At 38.6% G+C, this 22920-nt stretch overlaps 1 protein-coding gene across 3 annotated transcripts in view; it reads right to left on the reverse strand.

Moving 5' to 3' along the window:
* Positions 1–722: 722 nt before the first annotated feature.
* The window catches only part of nlrc5 (NLR family, CARD domain containing 5), a 31730-nt gene continuing 9532 nt past the window's right edge, over positions 723–22920 (reverse strand). Inside the window, exons 10-44 of one of the 3 annotated variants that reach the window (XM_017691196.2) lie at positions 22410–22457; positions 21910–21993; positions 20909–20989; positions 20683–20772; positions 20527–20574; positions 20381–20440; positions 20113–20196; positions 19923–20006; positions 19750–19839; positions 19445–19504; positions 19243–19326; positions 19039–19122; positions 13872–13961; positions 13641–13706; positions 13237–13320; positions 13024–13107; positions 12793–12876; positions 12605–12691; positions 11948–11995; positions 11738–11788; positions 11530–11613; positions 11355–11438; positions 9074–9154; positions 7908–7991; positions 7293–7379; positions 5139–5222; positions 4891–4983; positions 4657–4740; positions 4314–4397; positions 4041–4124; positions 3751–3834; positions 3503–3580; positions 3309–3392; positions 3142–3225; positions 723–2997 (exon numbers count right to left, since the gene is read on the reverse strand). In XM_017691196.2, coding sequence (XP_017546685.1) covers positions 2925–2997; positions 3142–3225; positions 3309–3392; positions 3503–3580; positions 3751–3834; positions 4041–4124; positions 4314–4397; positions 4657–4740; positions 4891–4983; positions 5139–5222; positions 7293–7379; positions 7908–7991; positions 9074–9154; positions 11355–11438; positions 11530–11613; positions 11738–11788; positions 11948–11995; positions 12605–12691; positions 12793–12876; positions 13024–13107; positions 13237–13320; positions 13641–13706; positions 13872–13961; positions 19039–19122; positions 19243–19326; positions 19445–19504; positions 19750–19839; positions 19923–20006; positions 20113–20196; positions 20381–20440; positions 20527–20574; positions 20683–20772; positions 20909–20989; positions 21910–21993; positions 22410–22457 — 2743 coding nt within the window. In that variant the 3' untranslated portion in view covers positions 723–2924. The remainder of the gene's footprint in view (positions 2998–3141; positions 3226–3308; positions 3393–3502; positions 3581–3750; positions 3835–4040; positions 4125–4313; positions 4398–4656; positions 4741–4890; positions 4984–5138; positions 5223–7292; positions 7380–7907; positions 7992–9073; positions 9155–11354; positions 11439–11529; positions 11614–11737; positions 11789–11947; positions 11996–12604; positions 12692–12792; positions 12877–13023; positions 13108–13236; positions 13321–13640; positions 13707–13871; positions 13962–19038; positions 19123–19242; positions 19327–19444; positions 19505–19749; positions 19840–19922; positions 20007–20112; positions 20197–20380; positions 20441–20526; positions 20575–20682; positions 20773–20908; positions 20990–21909; positions 21994–22409; positions 22458–22920) is intronic. The other 2 variants (XM_017691204.2, XM_037540165.1) reach the window with 2 other exon arrangements.

Genomic DNA, 22920 nt, shown 5'->3' on the forward strand with positions numbered 1-22920 from the left:
GATTATTTTCCAAATAAACACAAATGTACAGAATGAAACTACTGACACCATAGAGTGTGTGGTGCGCCTAAAAATGACCCAAGCCTGATGTCCAATCTTTCAATGTTTCTTTCATCTGTTTTGTTATTTCTTAAGCCAGAGATGCAAAGTGAGTAGTTAGTTACTCTTTTTCTTCTTTATGAGAACATTTTATTTTCTCTATATTCAAGAATCTGGGGAAATGTTCACACATATACTCTGTAAAAGATTTAGAGACCTAAGTACATTGTTGAAAACTACAGAGTCCTGCTGGTGACATTCCCTATAGATAAAAATCATGCCCAGCCACAACTTGATAAGGTTTGGTAACAAGATAGTTAAGCCTTGAACATAACTTATTAGGCGTGAGTTAGGTTCTATTTTGTGAGCTAGTCTAAACACAATTTGGCTCTAGATTTCTCCTTGTGTGCGTGTGTGTGTGTATATATATATATATATATATCACTGTTGTCAGAAGTAAACGTGGTTTTGCCCTAATTTGAAAATACCCGTTACCCTTTACATTGTGTGTAAATTTCATAATGATTGGACTAACAGAACTGACCCATATGAGGTTATGATCCAACTACAGCGAAATATTATTCTATTGATATTTTTGTAATTGCAGTAATATTAGGGCTTTTCAGGTGCTATATATATATATATATATATATATATATATATATATATATATATATATATATATGAGAAATGGTAAAATAAACTAAGTGCAATACAATATAAGGTCATTTATTGTTTTAAATCACGTGTCAGGATTCTCACATCTTTGTGTTCCAGACATTTACAGTATCTCTTAGTAACCTCTTAACAATAGCTCTGCCTTCCAGTTAACCAGTTCACTAAGCACTATTTGCCTTTACTCTGGCGACTTGAATTTCCTTGCTGGAGATTATGACTGTCACTCTGATTGTGAATCTTTTGGTGTTGTGCTTGTTTACCTTTCAAATCTCTACTACAGATTTTTCCTGCACCTGCTTCCAGCTCCATTAGAGTGGTTATTACACACACATCACGATATCATCAAGGCTGACATACTATTTACTGCATTTAGTGCAAACTGAGCACCAACTGAAAATAATTACTAAAACGATATGACAGATGAAATGAGCTAAATTAATTCAAGGTTTTCCTCAGTAATGGAAGAAGTGAGAATTCTCCCTACACAGAGGCAAAAGAACTGAATCATTATTTAAAGGGGCACTCCAGCCAAAATGAAAAATGTAATCAGTGCTTTGTGTTACAGGCATGTTCTCCTCCTATTGTGGTACCACAGCAGTAAAAATCAGTTTAAAGACTGGGAAAACTCATTTCTGATGATACATCTTGAAGGTGGGAGGAGCTTTGGGTGGATATCTCAGGCTAGGCTATTTAAAATGTTTTTTCCTGCTAGCTTAGCAAATGCAGAAGAAAACCACACATCTGTATATATTAGCCTCAATATCAGAGGTACATAAGCTGATCTCTATTGCTGAAGAGAATTCCCAATGAGGCTGAGAAATATTGCATAACATGTGAAATAACACAATACATACAACTTTTAGACTGAAATGGCTCCTTAAGCACACAGTGCAGACCACATAGAGGTTCCTGAATATCTATTAGAGCTTGAACAAGCAATTTCAAATCAAATACTAAAGGACATGAAACTCTTCAGTTAACCTGACTAAAAGTACATTTTTTTCTGAAACACAAATAGGCTTTACCAAGGTAGTCTGTCAAAATCTCAAACTTTAAGTTTACACAGGAATAAATAAGAAATCAGGAGAACACAAACCAAGAGACGTCCAGGCAAGGTCAATGGAAGAATGCCTGAAGGAGGCTTCTCACTGGGTGATAACTGATAGCTGTCTTCATCAAAGTGCTAAATCTGTCGTGTCAAAGCCAATCTGCCTGTTCACGTTTTCAGAAACCGTGTACGGCTAAAAATACAACAATTCGTCTGGAACACTAGAAACGTCTGTGTGAGTGTGATTATCATATCTGCAAGATTTTTATTTTGTGGAGGACAGAATTGTTGTGGTTACCAAAAAACTGTGCTCTTCAAGATCACTCACAAGAAAGTATTTTAAAAAAACAGACTTTGCAACAGTATTTCTGTGAACATGCAGGCATGGCTCTGCAGTGGGCGGTCTGTATTGCATTAAAGGGGAACTGATTTTTCATTAAGATGTAAACAAAGTCATTCAGAGCAGTGTGATGTGAATGTGGTATTCTAGATAAAACATGCTTGGTAATTGTTCACATTGTTGGTGAGAGGAACCTGGACATCGGACTCTAAAACCTACCTCACATGAAGCTATTACTTCTAATTATTACAAAATTGTTGCAAAAATGTCTGAGACACTGTTTTATGAAACATTTGACATATTGTTTTAGCCTAAACCATAGACATAATAGCACCCAAAATAAACCAATATTTGACCACTATTTAGTCATTATTAATATATATTAAAGTTGTGGGATCACTGGTTTTATACAGCAAAAAAATAAAACAGCTATGTTTGTGTTGTAGACATCATGACCCCTGGTTCCTATCCCTGCCACTGGACACAAATAGGAGTAGCTAAGTTTCTCTACATCACATCAAACCACTTGGAATGATATTCCTTACATCTCAACGGCTGCCTCATGCAGACAATTTGGGTGGAATTCCTCTTAAAAGTGTAAAAATGAATTGTGTGCATTGCTTCCATTAACCTCTGAATCCTGGACTAATAGACAAACTGTGCTGTGTGGTATGGTGATTCTTAAAGTGAGGTAATGTGTTCTCCAAATAAATGTAAACAAAATACCTTCACATTCCAATGAAAGCAAATACACTTAAATAACAATTTAAATAAAACTGTGTAATACAATCATGCCTAAACACACAGGAGTGCTTCAGATTAGGTTGGTGAGAAATTCAATCTCTGGTCCCTCAAAATCTGGTCATCCTTTACAATGGGATTCCTCCAAAGCCTATTCAAATAGATACAACACTCATGAAAGAAAGATGCCAAGGGGAGAACATATACTTGGTTCATATTTCAGAAAATACTTTGTGTATTTTCATCCTTTGCTTGGTATGAAAGACTAATTATTCATATGTGAGTCAAAACTAACCTGATTACTTCAATCCAAGGGCAGCATTGCAGGCATTTAACAAGTGCTTTGGCTCCTGTTATGTTGATATTATTGGCCTCCAGACTGCAAACAATAGACATATCATCTGCACACTGCCGCCGTTACTGCTGATGCGAAAGCTATACACTCAGTATAAGAACACTTACTCAATTTTTTTCAGCGTACTGCACTGAGGCAGAACCTCGGCCAGTTTCTCTGCCACATCATTTCCACACTCATTCCACGCCAAGCTGAGAAACAAACATGTGCAATTACAAGAAGGAAACAGTGTGAGTCATAATGTAAAATAGCATTCAATTGTTCTTTAAAAAAGAACAGTTATAAAGCTCGCCATACATACCTTATGGATTCTATAGACGTGCAGTGTTTCAGACAAGAAGCAATACAGATCAAGTCTGAGGTTCCAATGGCGGTCAAACTGCAAAACAAGCATCTTCAGTAATGGCATAAATGACATAGCATAATAATATATTGACTTAATTATTATAACTAATGACTGTTACACTGGATAGGACAAAAATGAGGACAAAAATCTGTAGCTAATCAATGCCTAATAGCATTCCTTTGTACATTATATATGTACTTTACCACAGCTTTTTCAGGGTCTTCAAGCTGACCAGACCCTCACTAAGACTTAAGGATCCTTTCTGACCAATCTGGTTCTCAGACAGGCTTTTACAAGACAAAAAGAGAAGGTTTGATATTGTTATAAGACCATTCAAGTACTTTATTCTGTAAGCACAAAAACTGTACCATGTATCCTGTGTTTGATGGCAAATACGTCATTTTTGTTCTCTATAAATGTAATATCATCACTTTTCTGGCTCAAATAATACATATGCAAAACCAACAAGCCACTTTTTTAGTGGAGAACTTACTCCAGTTCGGAGAGCTGGGGCAGGGATGGAAGAACCTGACCCAGTCGAACAGCAAATTCATGACCAAGCTTGTTTCTGAAGAGACTGAAAAAGAGAGAGTGATAAAATTATTAGTATGTGCGTCATTTTCTCCTAAAAACATTCAACATTTTGAATTAAATTGTTATGTTCTACCACTGCACTGCAGTATTGACCATAAATTTTGTCTTATGGTTGTTTGCAAATATCATGGCAAAGACTATGAGGTCTATGAGAGGATGTGTTAGTTATTACTGTAGTTGCTGCAGTGCTCTGCAGTGGGACAACGCCTTGACCAGCATCTCTCCAGCTTGATCACTCACACAGTTCTCTGACAGACTGCACAACACAGAGAGAGCGGTGATCACTAATAACGCCGTATGAACAAAACGTCAAGACATGACAGTAAACCTCACCTTGGGACAAAAATGAATGGTACATACAGTAATTGGATGGAAAAAGTGCAAACTGGTGTTACAGCAAAAGGAACCAGCATATGGCATGTTGTCAAGATACTTAAAGAGCTGGTGGCAAATTTTTCCATGCCTTGCCATCTCCACTAGAGCGTGCTATTTTACTATTCATGCCACCCGCTTACTTTATTTTTCTCAGTGTGGTCCATTTAGGGATGTATTTCACAAGCTCCTTGATTCCTTGATCACCCATTCTCAACCCCTCCAACCTGGAGATAGAGAAAGGAAGGCTGAGATTTTAAAATACGTCTAAAAGTGAGCTTACCAAAACATGAAATTACATTACACCAACATCTAATGTATTTTTTTTACAAAGACAAAGAAAAAAGTGATTTAAAAAGAAAATGAAGGCTACTTACTCTAACTCCTCCAGCCCATCCAGTGACTGCAGACAAGCCAGCAGACACAGGACCCCACTGCCCTCCACAACCTCGACCTGGATTTTATTCAGACTGGAAATAAATCCATAACAGCCAAAAATGAAAGATTCTGACGGTTAATATATCTCAAAATGTAAAATGCATCACATACTCTGATAATCAACTCATTAGGAGTTTAAACCCAGTAGTCTTCACTGCAGACTTCTGAGAAGGTCAGTTTCACCTACCTGATCTTCTTAAGTGAAGTCATAGTGCGAATCCCTTGGGCCAGGCAGACTGCACTCTTTTCATCCAGTGCCACCGAGTCAAGCCTTGGCAGAAAGATTACTGTAATTCTTTCTACTCTCTTTACATATCATACATTTTAACTCCAACTTAAGTAGCTGTGACGACCGTTCAGACAGTAGCTGACCATGCACTTTTGGTTTGGTGTTCAGATAGTAACTGAACACAACTGCAGTCTTTCAAGTTTTCTCCACTGTTTTGACTTGACAGAAAGAATAGTACATTTGCTCCAACCTAAGACCAACAGTGTGACTTTCCTCACTGCTAATGTAGTCATTTCCTTGTATAAAGCTACAGTGGGGAAAAAAAGGATTTAGTCAGTCACCAATTGTGCAAGTTCTCCCACTTAAAAAGATGAGAGAGGCCTGTAATTGACATCATGAGTAAACCTCAACTATGAGAGACAAAATGAGGAAAAAAAGTCAGAAAATCACATTGTCTGATTTTTAAAGAATTTATTTGCAAATAATGGTGGAAAATAATTATTTGGTCACCTACAAACAAGCAAGATTTCTGGCTGTCACAGACCTGTAACTTCTTCTCCACTCATTACCTGTATTAATGGCACCTGTTTGATCTTGTTATCTGTATAAAAGACACCTGCCCACAACCTCAAACAGTCACACTCCAAACTCCACTATGGTGAAGACCAAAGAGCTGTTGAAGGACACCAGAAACAAGATTGTAGACCTGCACCAGGCTGGGAAGACTGAATCTGCAATAGGCAAGCAGCTTGGTGTGAAGAAATCTACTGTGGGAGCAATAATCAGAAAATGGAAGACCTACAAGACCACTGCTAATCTCCCTCCATCAGGGGCTCCACGCAAGATCTCAGCCCGTGGGGTCAAAATGATCACAAGAACGGTGAGCAGAAATCCCAGAACCACATGGGGGGACCTAGTGAATGACCTGCAGAAAGCTGGGACCAACGTTACAAAGGCTACTGTCAGTAACACACTACGCCGCCAGGGACTCAGATCTTGCAGTGCCAGACGTGTCCCCCTGCTTAAGCCAGTACATATCCGGGCGCGTCTATGAAACCAAAGTAGAACTGTTTGGTACAAACACAACTCGTCGTGTTTGGAGGAGAGTGAAGCTTGAGTTCCATCAAAAGATCACCATACCAACTGTGAAGCATGGGGGTGGCAACATCATGCTTTGGGGCTGTTTCTCTGCAAAGGGACCAGAACGACTGGTCCGTGTACATGAAAGAATGAACGGGGCATGTATTGTGAGATTTTGAGTGCAAACCTCTTTCCATCAGCAAGGGCATTGAAGATGAAACGTGGCTGGGTCTTTCAGCATGACAATGATCCTAAGCACACTGCCAGGCCAACAAAGGAGTGGCTTCGTAAGAAGCATTTCAAGGTCCTGGAGTGGCCTAGCCAGTCTCCAGATCTCAACCCCATAGAAAACCTTTGGAGGGAGTTGAAAGTCCGTGTTGCCCCAAAACATCACTGCTCTAGAGGAGATCTGCATGGAGGAATGGGCCAACATACCACCAGCGGCGTGTGCCAACCTTGAAAAGACTTACAGAAAACGTTTGACCTCTGTCATTGCCAACAAAGGATATATAACATTTTTTTATTGAGATGAACTTTTGTTATTGACCAAATAATTATTTTCCACCATTATTTGCAAATAAATTCTTTAAAAATCAGACAATGTGATTTTCTGAATTTTTTTCCCTGATTTTGTCTCTCATAGTTGAGCTCTACCTATGATGTCAATTACAGGCCTCTCTCATCTTTTTAAGTGGGAGAACTTGCACAATTGGTGACTGACTAAATACTTTTTTTCCCCCACTGTATCTATGGAGCGATATTAAAAAAGATAGTGTAGTATCTGGCCTCATCTCTGTTCCTGATAAAACCACACAGAGGTTCTTTCTTGTACAGCTTGCATGAACAAAGGCTGGCATGGTTCATTTACGGTTTAGAGCGCGCATAAATGTTTAAATTTTCCGATTGCAAAGGCTCCATCAGTGTGACTTCAATTGGTCATATTGAAACTCTATCTTCCTCAATAAGAATCGAATCTCACAGCTCCAGTGACTGAATTTCACTAAGCATGCTCATAAGAGTGAGGGCTCTTACCGCATTTCTTCCAGAGTGATACAGTGCACCAGTCCACAAACCAGCTTATAACCTCCTGCTGCTGTCCAGCCAGTGCAGTGTGAGAGACTAGATTGAACAACAAAGAATCAAGTATGTCTCGTTAGGGTTTCTGCAGCTTGGAGAACCAAATAAAGTAGAATTAATGATAGTAATCAAATAAAAGCCTCTGTATGATTTATGACAGTGTTGTAGAATGCACGTTCTATGTACTGCATTATTGAAAATTCGAAAAGTGGTCACCCAAAGTCATGATAAACAGTAGTTTCTAACTGACTCAGCTGATGTAATCTCACAAAAAAAAACATTTTAATGCACCACTCTTCCTGTCTCAGTTCACAAATGACTTAACAAGCGGTTAAAAAAACGTACCCACTTTCGGATTACACTTCAGAGGACTAATAAGTGTCCGTTGGAATAGATTAGATTATATTAGCTAAGCAAAACCACACTGTTAGCAAATGCTGAATACCTTCCTGGGGGGGTCACAAAACCACATGCATAAGCCAGTTAAATTGACACAACGGCAGAAAAAAACACCTAACCTCTCTGGCATCCCTGAAGAATTGCAGAAAGAGGTTAAAAAGTGCTTCTTACTTGAGTGATCTCATTTGTGTCCAACCCTGGAGGGCACTGCCTAGTTTTGCAGCTTCACTGTCATTGATTACATGGTGGGACAAACTACAGAAACAAGTCAAACATATTAGAAAAAGATGACATTTATGGGTGCATAGAAAAGACCATCTTAAAACATCAGAGTAATCAGTAAATCTGAAAGAGGAATAAGAACTCAAGACTGTGGAGGTGGAATTTATGTTGAGCAAAAAGCTGAGCTCAGATAAACTGTACAAGAGAAGCAAAAGTTCTGCACACAGACATCCCTTATGTGAAAGATGAGATATTTTGTCTATTAGGTTTGTCATAACTTCATTCTTGACTTCATTGACCATTCTACCATTCTACTCTAGTTGAAACTGCGGTCCCACAATAAAAAAAATATACAACAATTACGTTTTCAGGCTTATTTACATGGATCACATTATGATCTATCTTAACCCAAGGCATTAATTAAGATAGTAACAACCTAAAAATATATAAAAGGTATTTCTATTTGAAGGTGGCTGTCCCAAAGCCTAAACCCTAAATTTAACTAAATTATAAACAATGCTTAAAATTTTGTTAAAATGCTTTTTTTTTTTTAAATTATTATTCTTTCTGATTATCCCGGCATTTCAGAGCAGAAAGCGACGCTGCATCCAAATGGTACTGGCATGACTTTTAAACTGAGTTACGTTCAAAATGAACTACAATTGTTACTACTGAAGCAGTCACTACTGAAACATTTGGTAAAAATTCAGAAATTATATGATTGTTTTGGTAGTGACAAAATGAAATGTTCAATTATTTGTTTCAACGAAAATAAAAATAATTAAAGTTTAGAGTAATTCAAAACAGAAGACTAAAGTCCAAGCCTGTTAAAAAGTAAGTAAACTCCTAAGTGAGGTTTTTAACTGACTTGGAACCAGTTGAATGTTCTTTATACAGCTTGTTCTGTCATCAGAATTATCTACAGCCCTCCCCATCATTCTGAACACATCTTAAGTTTCTTTGTTTCAAAACAATTACTTGAAAGGTGTGAAGTTGCAGAGAACTAACATATTAGAAACACGGTATACATGTATCTGCAACCAAACTGGTTTCTGAATATTACTGAAATCATGGATTCTGAAACTTTTGGACAGAAGTGTATGTGAGAGCTATACCTCAAATTTTCCAGATGCTTTTGTGAACTCTGTAATGCAAATATTACTGCTTCATCTAGTCCTTCTCCTTTGGAATGAAGACTGTGCAAACACAAAAGTCACAAATAACAGGTCAAATATCACTGAAACACAAAGTTCAAACACATCATATATATATATATATATATATATATATATATATATATATATATATATATATATATATAAATAAGCCTATCCCAAATTGTCACCTGTATAAAAGGCCACCTGCCAACAGACTCAGTGACACTCCAACATCTCCACCATGGGCAAGACTAAAGAGCTGTCTAAAGATGTCAGGGACAAAATTGTTGACCTACACAAGGCTGGAATGGGCTACAAAGCCATAAGTAAGAAGCTGGATGAGAAGGTGACAACTGTTGGTGCAGTTATTCGGAAGTGGAAGAAGCACAACATTACTGTCAATCAACCTAGGCCTGGAGCTCCATGCAAGATATCACCTCGTGGAGTCTCAGTGAACATGAGAAAGGTTAAAAATCAGCCAAGAACTACACGGGAGGAGCTGGTTAATGATCTCAAGGCAGCTGGGACCACAGTCTCCAAAAAAAACATTGGTAATACACCGAGACGTAACGGTTTAAAATCCTGCAGTGCACGCAAGGTTCCTCTGCTCAAGAAGGAAGTTTGCCAATGAACTCGCCTCAAGTTTGCCAATGAACACATTAATGACCCCGAGAGAGATTGGGAGAAGGTGCTGTGGGTCAGATGAGACCAAAATTTAGCTCTTTGGCCTCAACTCGATGTGTTTGGAGGAAGAAAAATACAGAATATGACACTAAGAACACCATCCCCACCGTCAAGCATGGTGGTGGAAGTATTATGCTATGGCGGTGTTTTTCTTCTAAGAGCAAAGGCCAACCTCACCGCATCGACGGGGAGATGAACGGGGGCATGTATCGCAAAATCCTGGGTGACAACCTCCTTGCCTCCGCCTGGATACTGAAAATGGGTCGTGGATGGATCTTCCAGCATGATAACGACCCAAAACATACAGCAAAGGAAACAAAGGAGTGGCTCCATAAGAAGCATATCAAGGTCATGGAATGGCCTAGCCAGTCTCCTGAACTCAATCCCATAGAAAATCTATGGAGAGAGCTGAAGCTTCGCGTTTCCAAATGCATGCCTAAAAACCTCAAGGATTTGGAGATGATCTGCAGAGAGGAGTGGGCCAAAATTACTCCTGAAGCGTGTGCAAACCTTATAAAAAAACGACAAGAAACGTCTGACTGCTGTGCTTGCCCACAAGGGTTTTGCCACCAAGTATTAAATTATGTTTTACTAGGGGGTCAAATACTTATTTCCTTTATCTATCCATCCATCCATCCATCCATCCATTATCTTCTGCTTCTCCGGGGTTCGGGTTGCGGGGGCAGCATCCTAAGCAATGAGACCCAGACCTCCCTTTCACTAGCCACTTCCACTAGCTCTACAAGGGGGATTCCGAGGCGCTCCCAGGCCAGCTGGGCGATATAGTCACACCAGCGTGTCCTGGGTCTTCCCCTCCTGGGTCTCCTCCCAGGTGGACTTGCCTGTGACACCTCCCAAGGGAGGCGTCCAGGAGGCATCCTTACCAGATGCCCGAACCACCTCAGCTGGCTCCTCTCGACGTGGAGAAGCAGCGGCTCTACTCCGAGTCCCTCCCGGATGACCGAACTTCTCACCCTATCTCTAAGGGAGAGTCCAGACACCCTGCGGAGGAAACTCATTTCAGCCGCTTGTATTCGCGATCTTATTCTTTCGGTCATTACCCAAAGCTCATGACCATAGGTGAGGGTGGGAACGTAAATCGACCGGTAAATTGAGGACCTTGCCTTATATATATATATATCGTTGCTGTCGGAAGAAAACCTTGTGTCTCCATTTTTGGCATTTTTCAGTTTTTGACATAATTTGAAAGTATCTGTTACTCTTTATATTGATTGTAAATTTTATGATGAATGGCCTAAAAGAAATTTCCCAAAACGACATGGGAAAAATTCTGGTTCCATTGACTTACATTGAAAGTAAAGTAAGTTTTTTCCTTCTCCTGTAAAGTTACTATTTTGTAGATACAAGGTTTTCTTCTGACAGCAGCATATATACATACACACACATATATATATATAGCTGTTAGAATTAATAAGCATTTATTTGCACTGAATGATATGATCACTGAATTAAACTCTAGCAGAAGCAGAATCCTTCATCAATTACTGATTTATAACAGCTTACAGTGACTGTTTACATCCATATGTTATCTCACCTGAGGGTCTTGAGTTTCTTCAGGCAGGGCAGAACTGAAGAAAAAAACTCTGCCCCATTTGTGCCCAGTGTTGTTTGAGAAAAACTTGACACATGATACAGAGAGGTATTTATTACACACATACAGTACATTAGAACTGGCGTGAAATTGAAAAAGCACTTGCTAATGAACATACTGTAATTTCAGCAAGGAGGAACACTTCTGGAGAGTTGACTGCAGGAAGGTCAAGTGCTGCCCCTCCACTTCACAGTCTCCAAAACTGAAGAAAGAAAAATCACAGTACAGTGCAGAAAATACTTCAATACAATCATTAACAAAATAAAGTATTCTGCAAGCAGAATCTCATGAAACAACAAACAGCTCCATAAAACAATAAAACTGACCTTATAAATCGAACAGTAGACTGAGAGAAATCCCCGTTTTCAGAAGGAGCGCTGGAGGAAAAACATGAGTATTTCCTCAGTTGAGCTGTTTTGCTCATTTTCAGATGACTACTATATTTTGACACTGTGAAATGTTTATCAGGTAAAATTTGAGACTGTTACATACATTATGAATTTGATATGTTTAGCTTTAGAAGATTTATGACTTGCCTGGAGGGGAGGCCTTCAAGAGAAATCTCAAAACATGTTTTTTCAACTCTGCAAAAAGACATGTTTATTTCATTAGATGGCAAACCACTGCCATGCAGCTTGGCTAAGAAACACACCTGGAAAGAATAATTTTGTATACGAGTGCACAGTATGCCCCAAAAAGCATCAGAGCAGCAGGACTTGATAGCAACAAAATTGAAAACATACATTTTAACCACTGCATCATTTCTGATGTAAGCTGTGGTGTTGTGTGCTATATCATGTAACCTGGATGCAACCTCTCTGAAAGCTACTGCCATATCTAGATGTTTGTATAGGCAGAATTTCTTGACAGTATATATATGTATATAATATACACATGAATAAACATGAATTTACTACAATGTAAAGGACTGGAATTTTCAAATTATGTCAAAAAATTGTACAGTTACAAGGTTTTGTTCCATCAGCAACAATATAGTATTAACTCTAATAATAAGAGTAGTAATAAGTCTCTAGTAATAAGTCTACCTGAGAAAATTTCTTATAATAACTGGGAATAAATGGGATAAACAATTCAAACATTTGATATATTGCTTTCATTTAAGAAGCTTTCACTTTTCAAGATTGAATTATTTAGTAGTGTGTCCAGTCTATGTACATAATGTTTAGACGTACCTGATCTCTCTTATGTGTGAGTTGAGGTCCAGACAGCTGGACACAAGGCGAACAGCAGCTTCTGCTTTTATCCACGGCTCCTCGATTCTGACAGAAAAACAATAGGACCAACCATTATTCACACAGAATATTATAATCAGAGAAGACATCATGTCTTTTTGTATCTTCTTTTATCTTATAATGCTTACTGGATGGTTCTGCAGTCACAATCACTTCTCAGCTGCGTAACCAAATGCTTAATCATCTCGGCATTCAAACCATTGTTCCTTAGACTAAAAGGACAAAGATAACGCACGCGTCTGAATATTAATCAACAACAAATGTATTAATTAAAAACAGTCAGCAATATCCTAGCCTCGTTTATATGAGAAAAAGTGGAGGAGTATGATTGTTGACAGGTGTGGTGTGAATAGTCTTACTCTAGAGTTCGTACAGAGGACAGCTTGGCCAGGTTATTCAATAGAAAGCTAAGGCTTTGATTGTTCAGAACATTTGACGAGAACCTAGAGACAAGAAGTGCAAAAAGGTACCACAGATAACAAAAGAAAAGTCTCTACATTAATTGGCTATTTCTTTCTGTGGCTCTATTTTTTTTACTGTATGTAGTAAATCTATGATTATTTTACACTCACTCTAGTTTAAGCTCACTGGGGCATTTGTTCAGTATCTCCAAAAGATTCTTCCAGTGGTCCATCTCAAAATCACATTCCCTTAGACTGCAGTGCAAGAAGCAAGAGTGAAAGAGCGAGGCAGGGTCGGGTGGTTTTGGGGTGGTGGACAGGAAGGAGAGAGAACAGAATGTGAGAAAACGTCTGCTGCCTGCCACGAGACCAGAGACATATTTTACATTAAAAGAAATAATCTAATTTTAATCTGGCATTGCATGACAGTATTGAAGCAAAAAATATTTATTAAAACTATTTTCACTTTGGGTTTGACTCCTGTGGAGGGGCGTGGTGGAAGGCAGATGAGCAGAGCGCCACTGTGAAAACTGACAAAAGACTGTGTAGAACAGACATGTTGAGAGAGTGCATACCTAAGCATTTTGCCTGTGATGTTCTCCTGCCCAAAGCGAATCAGAACCCGCTCCTCTGCTCCAAGACTAAGATGAGATCAATTATATGCAATAAAAAACATAAAATAGTAACACTTGAATGTGAATACAATTCAGTGCCAGTTATAGACTAACTTCTCTAAAGCTCATCTGCTGCTTCACAGCACTAAAGTCAGATTACAGATAAAAATGAACTTGTTCAGTAAGTTTTACCTGACGTCCACAGCAGCCACCTTCTCACAAGAGTTCAGTGAATTCACGAGGTAGAGTGCTCCAAGTTGGGTGAGTTTGTTATTGCTGAGACTGTGGAGGAGATAAACAGGATAAATAAATCACAAGTTATCAGAGTGTTAAAAAAGGCCTTTATGTCCTAATACTGAGATACCAAGAAAGGTCAATATTTTGAGAGTCAGACCATTCTGTCTCCAACAACAGCATCTAAGCTAGCTAAGGGCAGTCGTGGGCTGGAGGTTAGGGATCTGGCCCTGTGACCGGAAGGTTGCCGGTTCGATCCCCAGAGCCGACAGTCCATGACTGAGGTGTCCTTGTGCAAGACACCTAACCCCCAACTGCTCCCTGGGCGCCGTGGATAGGGCTGCCCAATGCTCCGGGCAAGTGTGCTCACTGCCCCCTAGTGTGTGTGTTCACTAGTGTGTATGTGGTGTTTCACTTCATGGATGGGTTAAATGCGGTGGTGGAATTTCCCTGGTTGTGGGATCAAAAAAGTATCACTTAACCCAAATATATGTTATTAATCAATTTGCCAAACCAAAACATCATATTTTCATTTCGTAGCCCTGATGACTGCTGCATGTCCCTACTGCGCTGCTCATGGTTAAGGTTCATGTACTGTGGCTAAGGGTATAGAGTTCGTCATTTCCTGAATTCATCACATTTCATGAATTTTTTAGTTTATACCATGGATGCGCTAATATGGGAATCATGTGCCAATGCCAAAATCTGATATCTGCTGATGCCACTAAAATACAAACACCAACGCATTTATATACAACTCCAAATCCAAAAAAGTTGGGATGCTGTGTAAAATGTATATAAATGTAAATAAAAACAGAATGCAATGAGTTTCAAATCTCATAGACCCATATTTTATTCACAATACAACATAGAATACGTATCAGATGTTGAAAGTGAGACATTTTACCATTTCATGAAATCATTAACTCATTTTGAACTTGATGGCAGCAACACATCTCAAAAAAGTTGGGACAGGGCTACGTCTACCCTCGTGTAGCATCCCCTCTTCTTTTAACAACAGTATGTAAACATAATTCATGTAAACACATGAAATGGTAAAATGTCTCACTTTCAATATCTGATATATATTCTATGTTAAACTGTAAATGAAATAAAGGCCTATAACATTTGCAAATTAATGAATTCTATTTTTATTTACATTTATTTACATTTTACAAAGCAACCCAACTTTTTGGAATTGGGGCTGTAATTTACAAACATTCACCTGGATTAGCATTACAGAGAAATGTAACATATTATCCCCGTGTCACCTAAACATTCTGCTCTTCCGGAGTACAGTAAAAACAATATATAGACAAAAGTATGTGTAATACCCTCCTAATTATTGAGTTCTAGTTATTCATCCATACACATTGCTAATAGTGTACAAAATCAAGCACATAGCAAGTCTCCACACACAAACATTGGCAGTAGAATGGATTGTTCTGAATGATTCAATGACTTTAAATGTGGCACTATCATGATACGATGCCATTTTTGTCACAAGTCAGATGGTGAAATTCTGCCACAGTCAACTGTAGGGAAATAGTGGTGAAAATATTTGGGTTTGGCTGCTAGAAGAATGCTACCAAACTGTAATGCAAGCATTTTACTGCAAGCAGTAAAGTGTGGAGGAGAAGGAACAATGGTCTGGGGCACCAATTACATGTAATGTTAATGCTACAGCATACAAAGACACTTTAGGGCAGGCATGTCAAAACTTATTTGCAAAGGGCCAGTGTGGTTGCAGGTTTTCAATGCAGAAGCACACATGATCAATTCCTGAAGATGGAGACCAACTGATTAAACAACTGGATGCACCAAATTGTGCAACAGGTCATTTGGCATGAAAACCTGCAGCCACACTGTCCCTTTGCAGATAAGATTGGACACCCCTGCTTTAGACTATTAAAGTCGTCTCAAAAAGATTGGAATGACAAGGCCAGTTCTTTTGTTTTTGCTGTAAACTGAAGACATTTGGGTTTGAACTCAAAAGATAAATATAGGATGATAGATCAGAATTTCAGGTTTTATTCTGTGATATTTACATCTATGTCCCGATTGGCCCCTCCCAGTCCTGTCCATGTGTTCGTGTTGTGTTTTGGTTTAGCCCACGTGTTCTTTGTTTTGGTTTTTCAGTCCAGCCCCCTTGTTTCGTGACACCACCCCTGATTGTTTCCACCTGTGTTCCCGCCTGTTCCTCATTTACCCTAATGTATTTAAAGCCCGTGTTTTCCCCTGTCTGATGACTGGTCTTTGTTTGTAGTGTTCTGCTTGTATGTTTGATTCTGGTTTCTGCCCCTCGATCAATCCGTGTTGGCTCTATGACCCTGGACCGTTTCAACGATGACCCTGGATAAAAGTCGCTTATCTCCGCATATGCGTCCGCCTCCTCGCTCCCCGTTACAATCTAGATGTGTTAGTTAATTTAGAACATGGCACTATTTGTTTGAACCCACCCATTTTTCAAGTGAGCAAAACTACTGGAACACATAGGTGTTTATTGTTGCTCAGGTGTGCCTGTTACATTGATTATTTAAACAATTAATAGCTCTGAATGTCTACTCTTAATTTGAGCCCATATGAAAACTGATCAGAGCCACTGCACAAGCATTGGACATAGCAAGTACATCAATTTGGAAATTCTTGATAAAGAAGGAAATCACTGGTGTGCAAATAATCAGATATCAAACAGATCAGACATGGAAAATAATACGAGTAGATGACAGAAACAGTGAGAGATGTAAAGACAAAACTAAAAACAACAGTCAGTGTCATATCACCACCAGCCTTCGAAAGGCAGGGGTGAAGGTATCACAATCCACCATTCAAAGAAGCCTTAGGAAGCAGAAATATAGAGGCCATATCACAACATGCAGACCACTTATGAGCAGTAAGAATGGAGCTGCCAGATAAGAATTTTAAAAGATATAAGAGATGAATAATAAAATGTTGTGGAACAGACTTTCATGGAGTGATGGGATCTAGATTTACTTCTACCAAAATGATAGAAAGGCCAAAGTGTGTAGAAAGAAAGTATACAAAACATAGGAGCTCATCGCTCAAGCATTGGGGAGATGGCCTGGGCTTGCATGGCTGCTTCTGGAACAGGCTTACAAATCTTTACTGAAGAAGTACCTTGTGATTGTAGCAGCAGAATTAATTCGGAGTATACAGAGACATTCTGTGCACCAATTTATAGAGAAATGCATCCAATTTAATCGAAAGGAAACTCAAGACAAGACAAAGACCCAAAATACACCGCCAACATAACGATGGACTTCATCATGGGAAAAAGTGCAAGGTTTTAGAGCAGAGGTGGCCAACCTTTCAGACACCAAGAGCCAGAACAAAATGCGCATTACTACTAGGAGCCACAGGCTATATTTACACAAACTTTTATAGTTTTTAAACCCATTTTCCTACCTGTCATGTAGATGAGTTTAGTGGGACTTCTGGCATTTTTTGTTTTCCACAATCCGTTTCAAATCTGGCTTGTATTCAGTTGTTGCTACTCGAAGCAGTTCTTTCACATGTGTATCAGTAAGAACAGAGCAATGCTTTGATTTCATGTTTCAGGGTGGAAAATACTGATTCACAAACATAGGTTGAGCCAAACATTGACAGGAGCTTCAGTGCAGCTTGTTTTACATTGGGATACTTCTCCACAGGTGCGATTTTCCAAAATTCCAGGGTTCCCTCACTCAGAACAGACCCGAGTCTGTCATCTTCAAAAAGTTCAATCATCTCCATTTGAGATGTAGCTTCATCTGTCACCAATGGGGCTTTCAAACAGTCTGAATCAGGAGCAAAAGGTTTAAGGAATGCAATTTGTGGCCTTTTCAGCTGTAAATCATGGAATCTGTCCTCAAAGTTCTGCTGCTGACTTTCAAGACGTGTTGCATAGTGTGAAGTTCTCCCTTTTAGGCCCTGAGCTGCTTGGGCACTTGCATTTGACACAGGCTGGAAATGTGTTAGTTCTCCCTTTTTAAGATGAGTTTTAAACAGCTTGAGTTTGCTAACAAATGCAAATAGCGACTGCACTAGATCAGGTAGCATCTTTAATTTCCCCAGGAGGTCAAGGTTCAGCCTGTCCAAGTGGTGCAGCATGTCCACCACGTTGGCGTGCAGTGAGGTAAAGTGGCGCTGAAGATTGGAAGCTTTAAACTTGGATAACGACGTTTGGCATACCAAACAGAACGGCTTCCCTTACCGCTCAATAAAGAAATATCACTCTGGTAAGAAGGTTATGTGTTCATCTTCATATTTTCGTTTGCGTTTACATTTGCCCAATGCTGCCATATTTATATATATATATATATATATATATATATATATATATATACATATATATATTTGTAAATAGAAGAGCCGCACATGTCCAGGCAAAGAGCCGCATTTGGCCACCCCTGTTTTAGAGTCACCAGACCTTAACTGGGCATGCATTTCACTGCCTCAAGAGGAGAAAGTAGAAACCCCCAAAAACAAACAACTGAACTTTCCGGGGCAAAAACTGCACATTTGGTGATGTCAACAGATCAGGGCTTGATGCAGTTATTGCAAGCAAGTGATATGCAACCAAATATTATGTGTAACTTAATTGAATTTACTTTACAACTGTCTGTTCCTTTACTTTTGCTCTGCCAGCAAATTTACCATGTTCTAAGCTGTTTAACATATCTGGATGTAAATACCTGGAAATAAAAGCTGGAATTCTAATCTATCACTTTATGATAATTTTTTGATCTCAAACCTAAATGTCTTCAGTGTAAAGTGTAAAGTGTAAAGAATTTGCCTTGCAGTTTCAATACTTTGAAAGGGACTGTATATGATTAAAACTTACATAAAGCGACGTCCATACAGACATGAGTTCAGTGTTTAGAGTCGTGACCACAACCCCAACAAATACCTTTATAATGAACTGGGGCACTGATTGTGGGTCAGGTATTCTCATGCAGCATCATGTCTAACCTCACAAACACTTTTTTAAATGAATGGGTACAAATTACTCACAGACACAAACACACCTAAATCTTGTGGAAGACCTTCCCAGACGAGTTTCCCTGTTGTGGGACTAAAAAAGGATTATCTTTATCAAAGCCTGTGAGAAAATTATTGCTTTTACCTCAGTGAGTTAGAAATCTGAAGTCTGGGCAGCAAATTGACAAAGCTCTTCACATCCTCATCTCTAAGGAAGTTACTGGACAAACTACAAGAATGTAAGGATTAAGTTAGAAATATCAACCATCATTCATCACAAACACAGATAAGACACACAGACATGTAGACCAGCTATCAAAGGGACTGAAGGGCTGATAGCTATACTTACTCCAGATCTGCAAGGTAAGAACAGTGCTCCAGTATCCCTGACAGGTCCTTTACATTGTCACCATTTAGTTTATACTGAATAAGCCTGTTGAACAAGATTGGATTAAAAAGGGAGCCAAAGCATGCCTACATAGGGCCATTTAGCTACTGCAACACAATGTCTGACAAAAGTTTAAGATTTTTCTTCTTTCCAAATAACTCACTTGCAAGTTGCTGCACCTGCTGTGATTTGGCGAAATCTAACAAATGATTCTCCTTGTTGTCTGTGAACCAGAAGATCTCAAGTTATGCACAACAGCAGTGGCATACTGAAACACTCAATAACAGGTTTTACAGAAACTCAATAAAGTATTCGGACATTTTGAGTATTGGTAAACTTTAATGAAGCTAAACATGCCAACTGCCTTTAGAAAGGGCTTTTTTAACCTAATACAAGTAGGGCATACATATCCAAATACTTTCTGGGGCCACTGTACATACAGACACAGTTTGCTATAATGTGGGCTACCTGAGCTCCATGGTTGTGATGCGCGGGCAATCAGCAAGTGATCGGACCAATAACAGAGCACCGTCTGTCGACATCTGAACGTAACTTAAACTGGAACAGATAACAGGACAATTATATACTTGCACTACATCAATTGAGCCGTTTGTAGAAACACATTGGATATGAGCTCTTACTTTAGCAGCTGGAGCGATGTCATTCCTGGAAGGAGCATTTGGAGCCTCTCAACTGACTCATCCTTTAAGGTTCCATGGGAGAAACTACAGCACAAAGCAGTAATACGGTTTATAAGGAACAGCTAAAAAGTGAGAACTAGCAGTATGATAGACCAATTCTGAAGACTAGGAGAAATGACAGTTAACTCACTCCAGTTCCAGCAAATGTTTGCACTTGGCCAGATTCTTACACAGCCTGTTCATGTCAGTAGGATGGATATCACTGTGAGTTAAGCTAAAAAAAACACGAAAAACAAAATAATTAAAAAATACTACTACTTCTACTATTTTTACTACTACTATTGGAACTACTACTACTGCTACTACTACTAATAATAATAATAATGATAATAATGCATTAAACAACAATTCATTGGTGTTATGTAGCTAAAACAACACAGAATTTATTAATATTTTACCTGAATTTCTTGCAGAGGTGTAAATCAGACCCATCAGTGCTTAATGGTTTTAATGCACCTCTGTAGACAAAATATACTTCTATAAATCACATGCATCACTGCAACACCATAATGTCTGCAAGCCAAAATGAAATGTTTCAAAATACCTTGTGCTACTGTTTAATTTCAAGATCATCTTCTGCTTTCCACTGTGGCTAGTGAAAAAGAGAATATTGTTACTTTTAATACTGCTTATGAAAAAGAGTAAAAAAACCGTAAAAACAAAACAACGCTCAATGAACAATTAGTTACATTATAATTACCTAGCATTGATTTCTCTCAAGTTTTTCTCAGTATTGAGAGAAGCTGAGAGAGAAACTAGTCCATCCATATCCACTTCATTGTCACTGACACTGCATGACAGGACAACAATTCATTGTCACATACACATAAACAAACAAACAGTGCCATACAAGACACAATGCACAATGAACTTCATACGAAGTGAAAGAGAAAGTACATTAATGATCAATGTACGGTATCACGCACTTGATTTCCTGAATGGTCCCAAGCCTCGACAGCTCAAGAAGCTTCTTCAAACTCTTGTTACCAAGGGAGTTGTTTGACAAACTGAAAAGAAAAAGGAGGCACCTGTTGTGTATGTGAGGAAGTCCAGTGGCCAAAGTAGATCTAAGACCAAGCACATTTTTTAAAAAGGAAAAGCCTTAATTCAGATTCAGATTCCTTTATTGATCCCAGGGGGAAATTGCAGTTGTTACAGTTGCAGCCATTTATGTAAAAAATAAACACTTTACTAATAATTTAAGACAATATATAGAATTTACAGTATGTACACCAGATTTAAGTACTCATTTAAGTAAGTTCAATTAAGCCCTAATATTTAATTAAAACACTTTTCTGTTCAGCTTATCATGGCAAACTTTCAAAATTAGCTAATGAAGTCACTTCTCGCTCAAAAATATTTGTCTCTGTCTGTTTCCTCTGTGTACACATTTTCCCTTTTGTCTCTGCTGTGTTCTCTTATTTTTGTTTTAGTTCCCTGCCCTGCTCCACCTTGTCTCATGTCTTGTCCTGGTACCATGCCCTCTTAGCCTTGTCTGTGTTCTCCTGTCTCCAAAAATGTCTGTTTTGTAGCTTGCTTGGCTTTGGCTTGTGCTGCATGTCTCTGTCCCCCTGGTTTTGTGGTAGCCTTTGAACTGATATTTTTTCTGTTCTGTTAAGTTTCTTGCAGTTAAATTGATAGTTTATCAAGTTTTCATATATACACACACACACACACACACACAATGACAACAGAGGAATCCATGAGAGTAAACTGTATATATATATATATATATATATATATATATATATATATATATATATATATATATATATATATACAGTTTACTCTCATGGATTCCTCTGTTGTCATTACAGATTATAATAAAACTATGTATGCGCACATGTATCCTACTTCCGGCTTCTCTTTAATTATTATAATACTCAACTAAAAGTCATGAAAAGACTGCACATAGCAAATTGCTTACTTTAGGATGATCAAAGAGGAGCAGCCTCTGAGTTTGCTGCACAGTTTGGTCAAATGAGTCAGTTTAAGATCGTAGTTGTTCAAGCTAAACACAAATAACAGAAATAAAAGTTAGACGCACCATAATTGCAAAGGATAAACCGTCATGCATAAATGATACATGTATGTATAAATAAATGTTTAAATTAGCTGCAACCAAGAGCAAAATAAGAGCTTCTTTTCACAGTTTTCTTCACACTCAGCCACAGTGCAAACACCTTTTCATGATCTAGCATTCCAAGCAGAATTGAGCTACGTTCACATTACCAAGCTGAAGCGCCACACACTTTTTTGACTTGATGTGACAAAGCTGAAGTTACAATGATCGCATATGAGCCAAATGAGCAGAAATGAGCAATGAGGCTTGTAACGTGAATGTGGCCTTTGGTGCTTCCACTGTCAAAGCTGTATACAGAAAGAAGAATGACATTCAATAATAGCACTGAAAAGTACAGCACATACATTAGTTCCTTTGGATCTTCGGTGTCCTTAGGGTCATCTGTGCTCACACTGTCAACAAACAGAAGGAGAGGGTCAACATTTTTGATGGTAGCGCATAGTGCATGTTTGAGGCCAGTTAGCTGACTAATGGAAAGAGACGTTCGCACATATAACTGAAATCAATCAGGTAAGGAAGCATGGTATTTTACAGTGATTGTGCAAACCCTGTCAACATGTTCATATAATGACCAGCTAATCTGAAGTAATACAGGCCACTAGGAAGTCCTATGGTTAAGGTTAAACAGTGGCTCAGCAAGCTGGGTTAGACTTCAAAAAACATGATACATGAAAACTAAACTAAAAACTCTCCCTATGAAACACTGTGAAGCTTGACGAACGCCCTGATATAAAATACAAAGATTGCTTGCCCTGTAGAATCTATATGAGTTAGCCTTTTAGTTTGTATGTGAGTTTTGCAGCTCAGTAGAGGGTTAAATCTTTAAGACACAAAGCTGTGGCCTCAGTTTAAAAC

This window comes from Pygocentrus nattereri, chromosome 7 (genome assembly GCF_015220715.1).
Source record: "Pygocentrus nattereri isolate fPygNat1 chromosome 7, fPygNat1.pri, whole genome shotgun sequence".
NCBI lineage: Eukaryota > Metazoa > Chordata > Actinopteri > Characiformes > Serrasalmidae > Pygocentrus > Pygocentrus nattereri.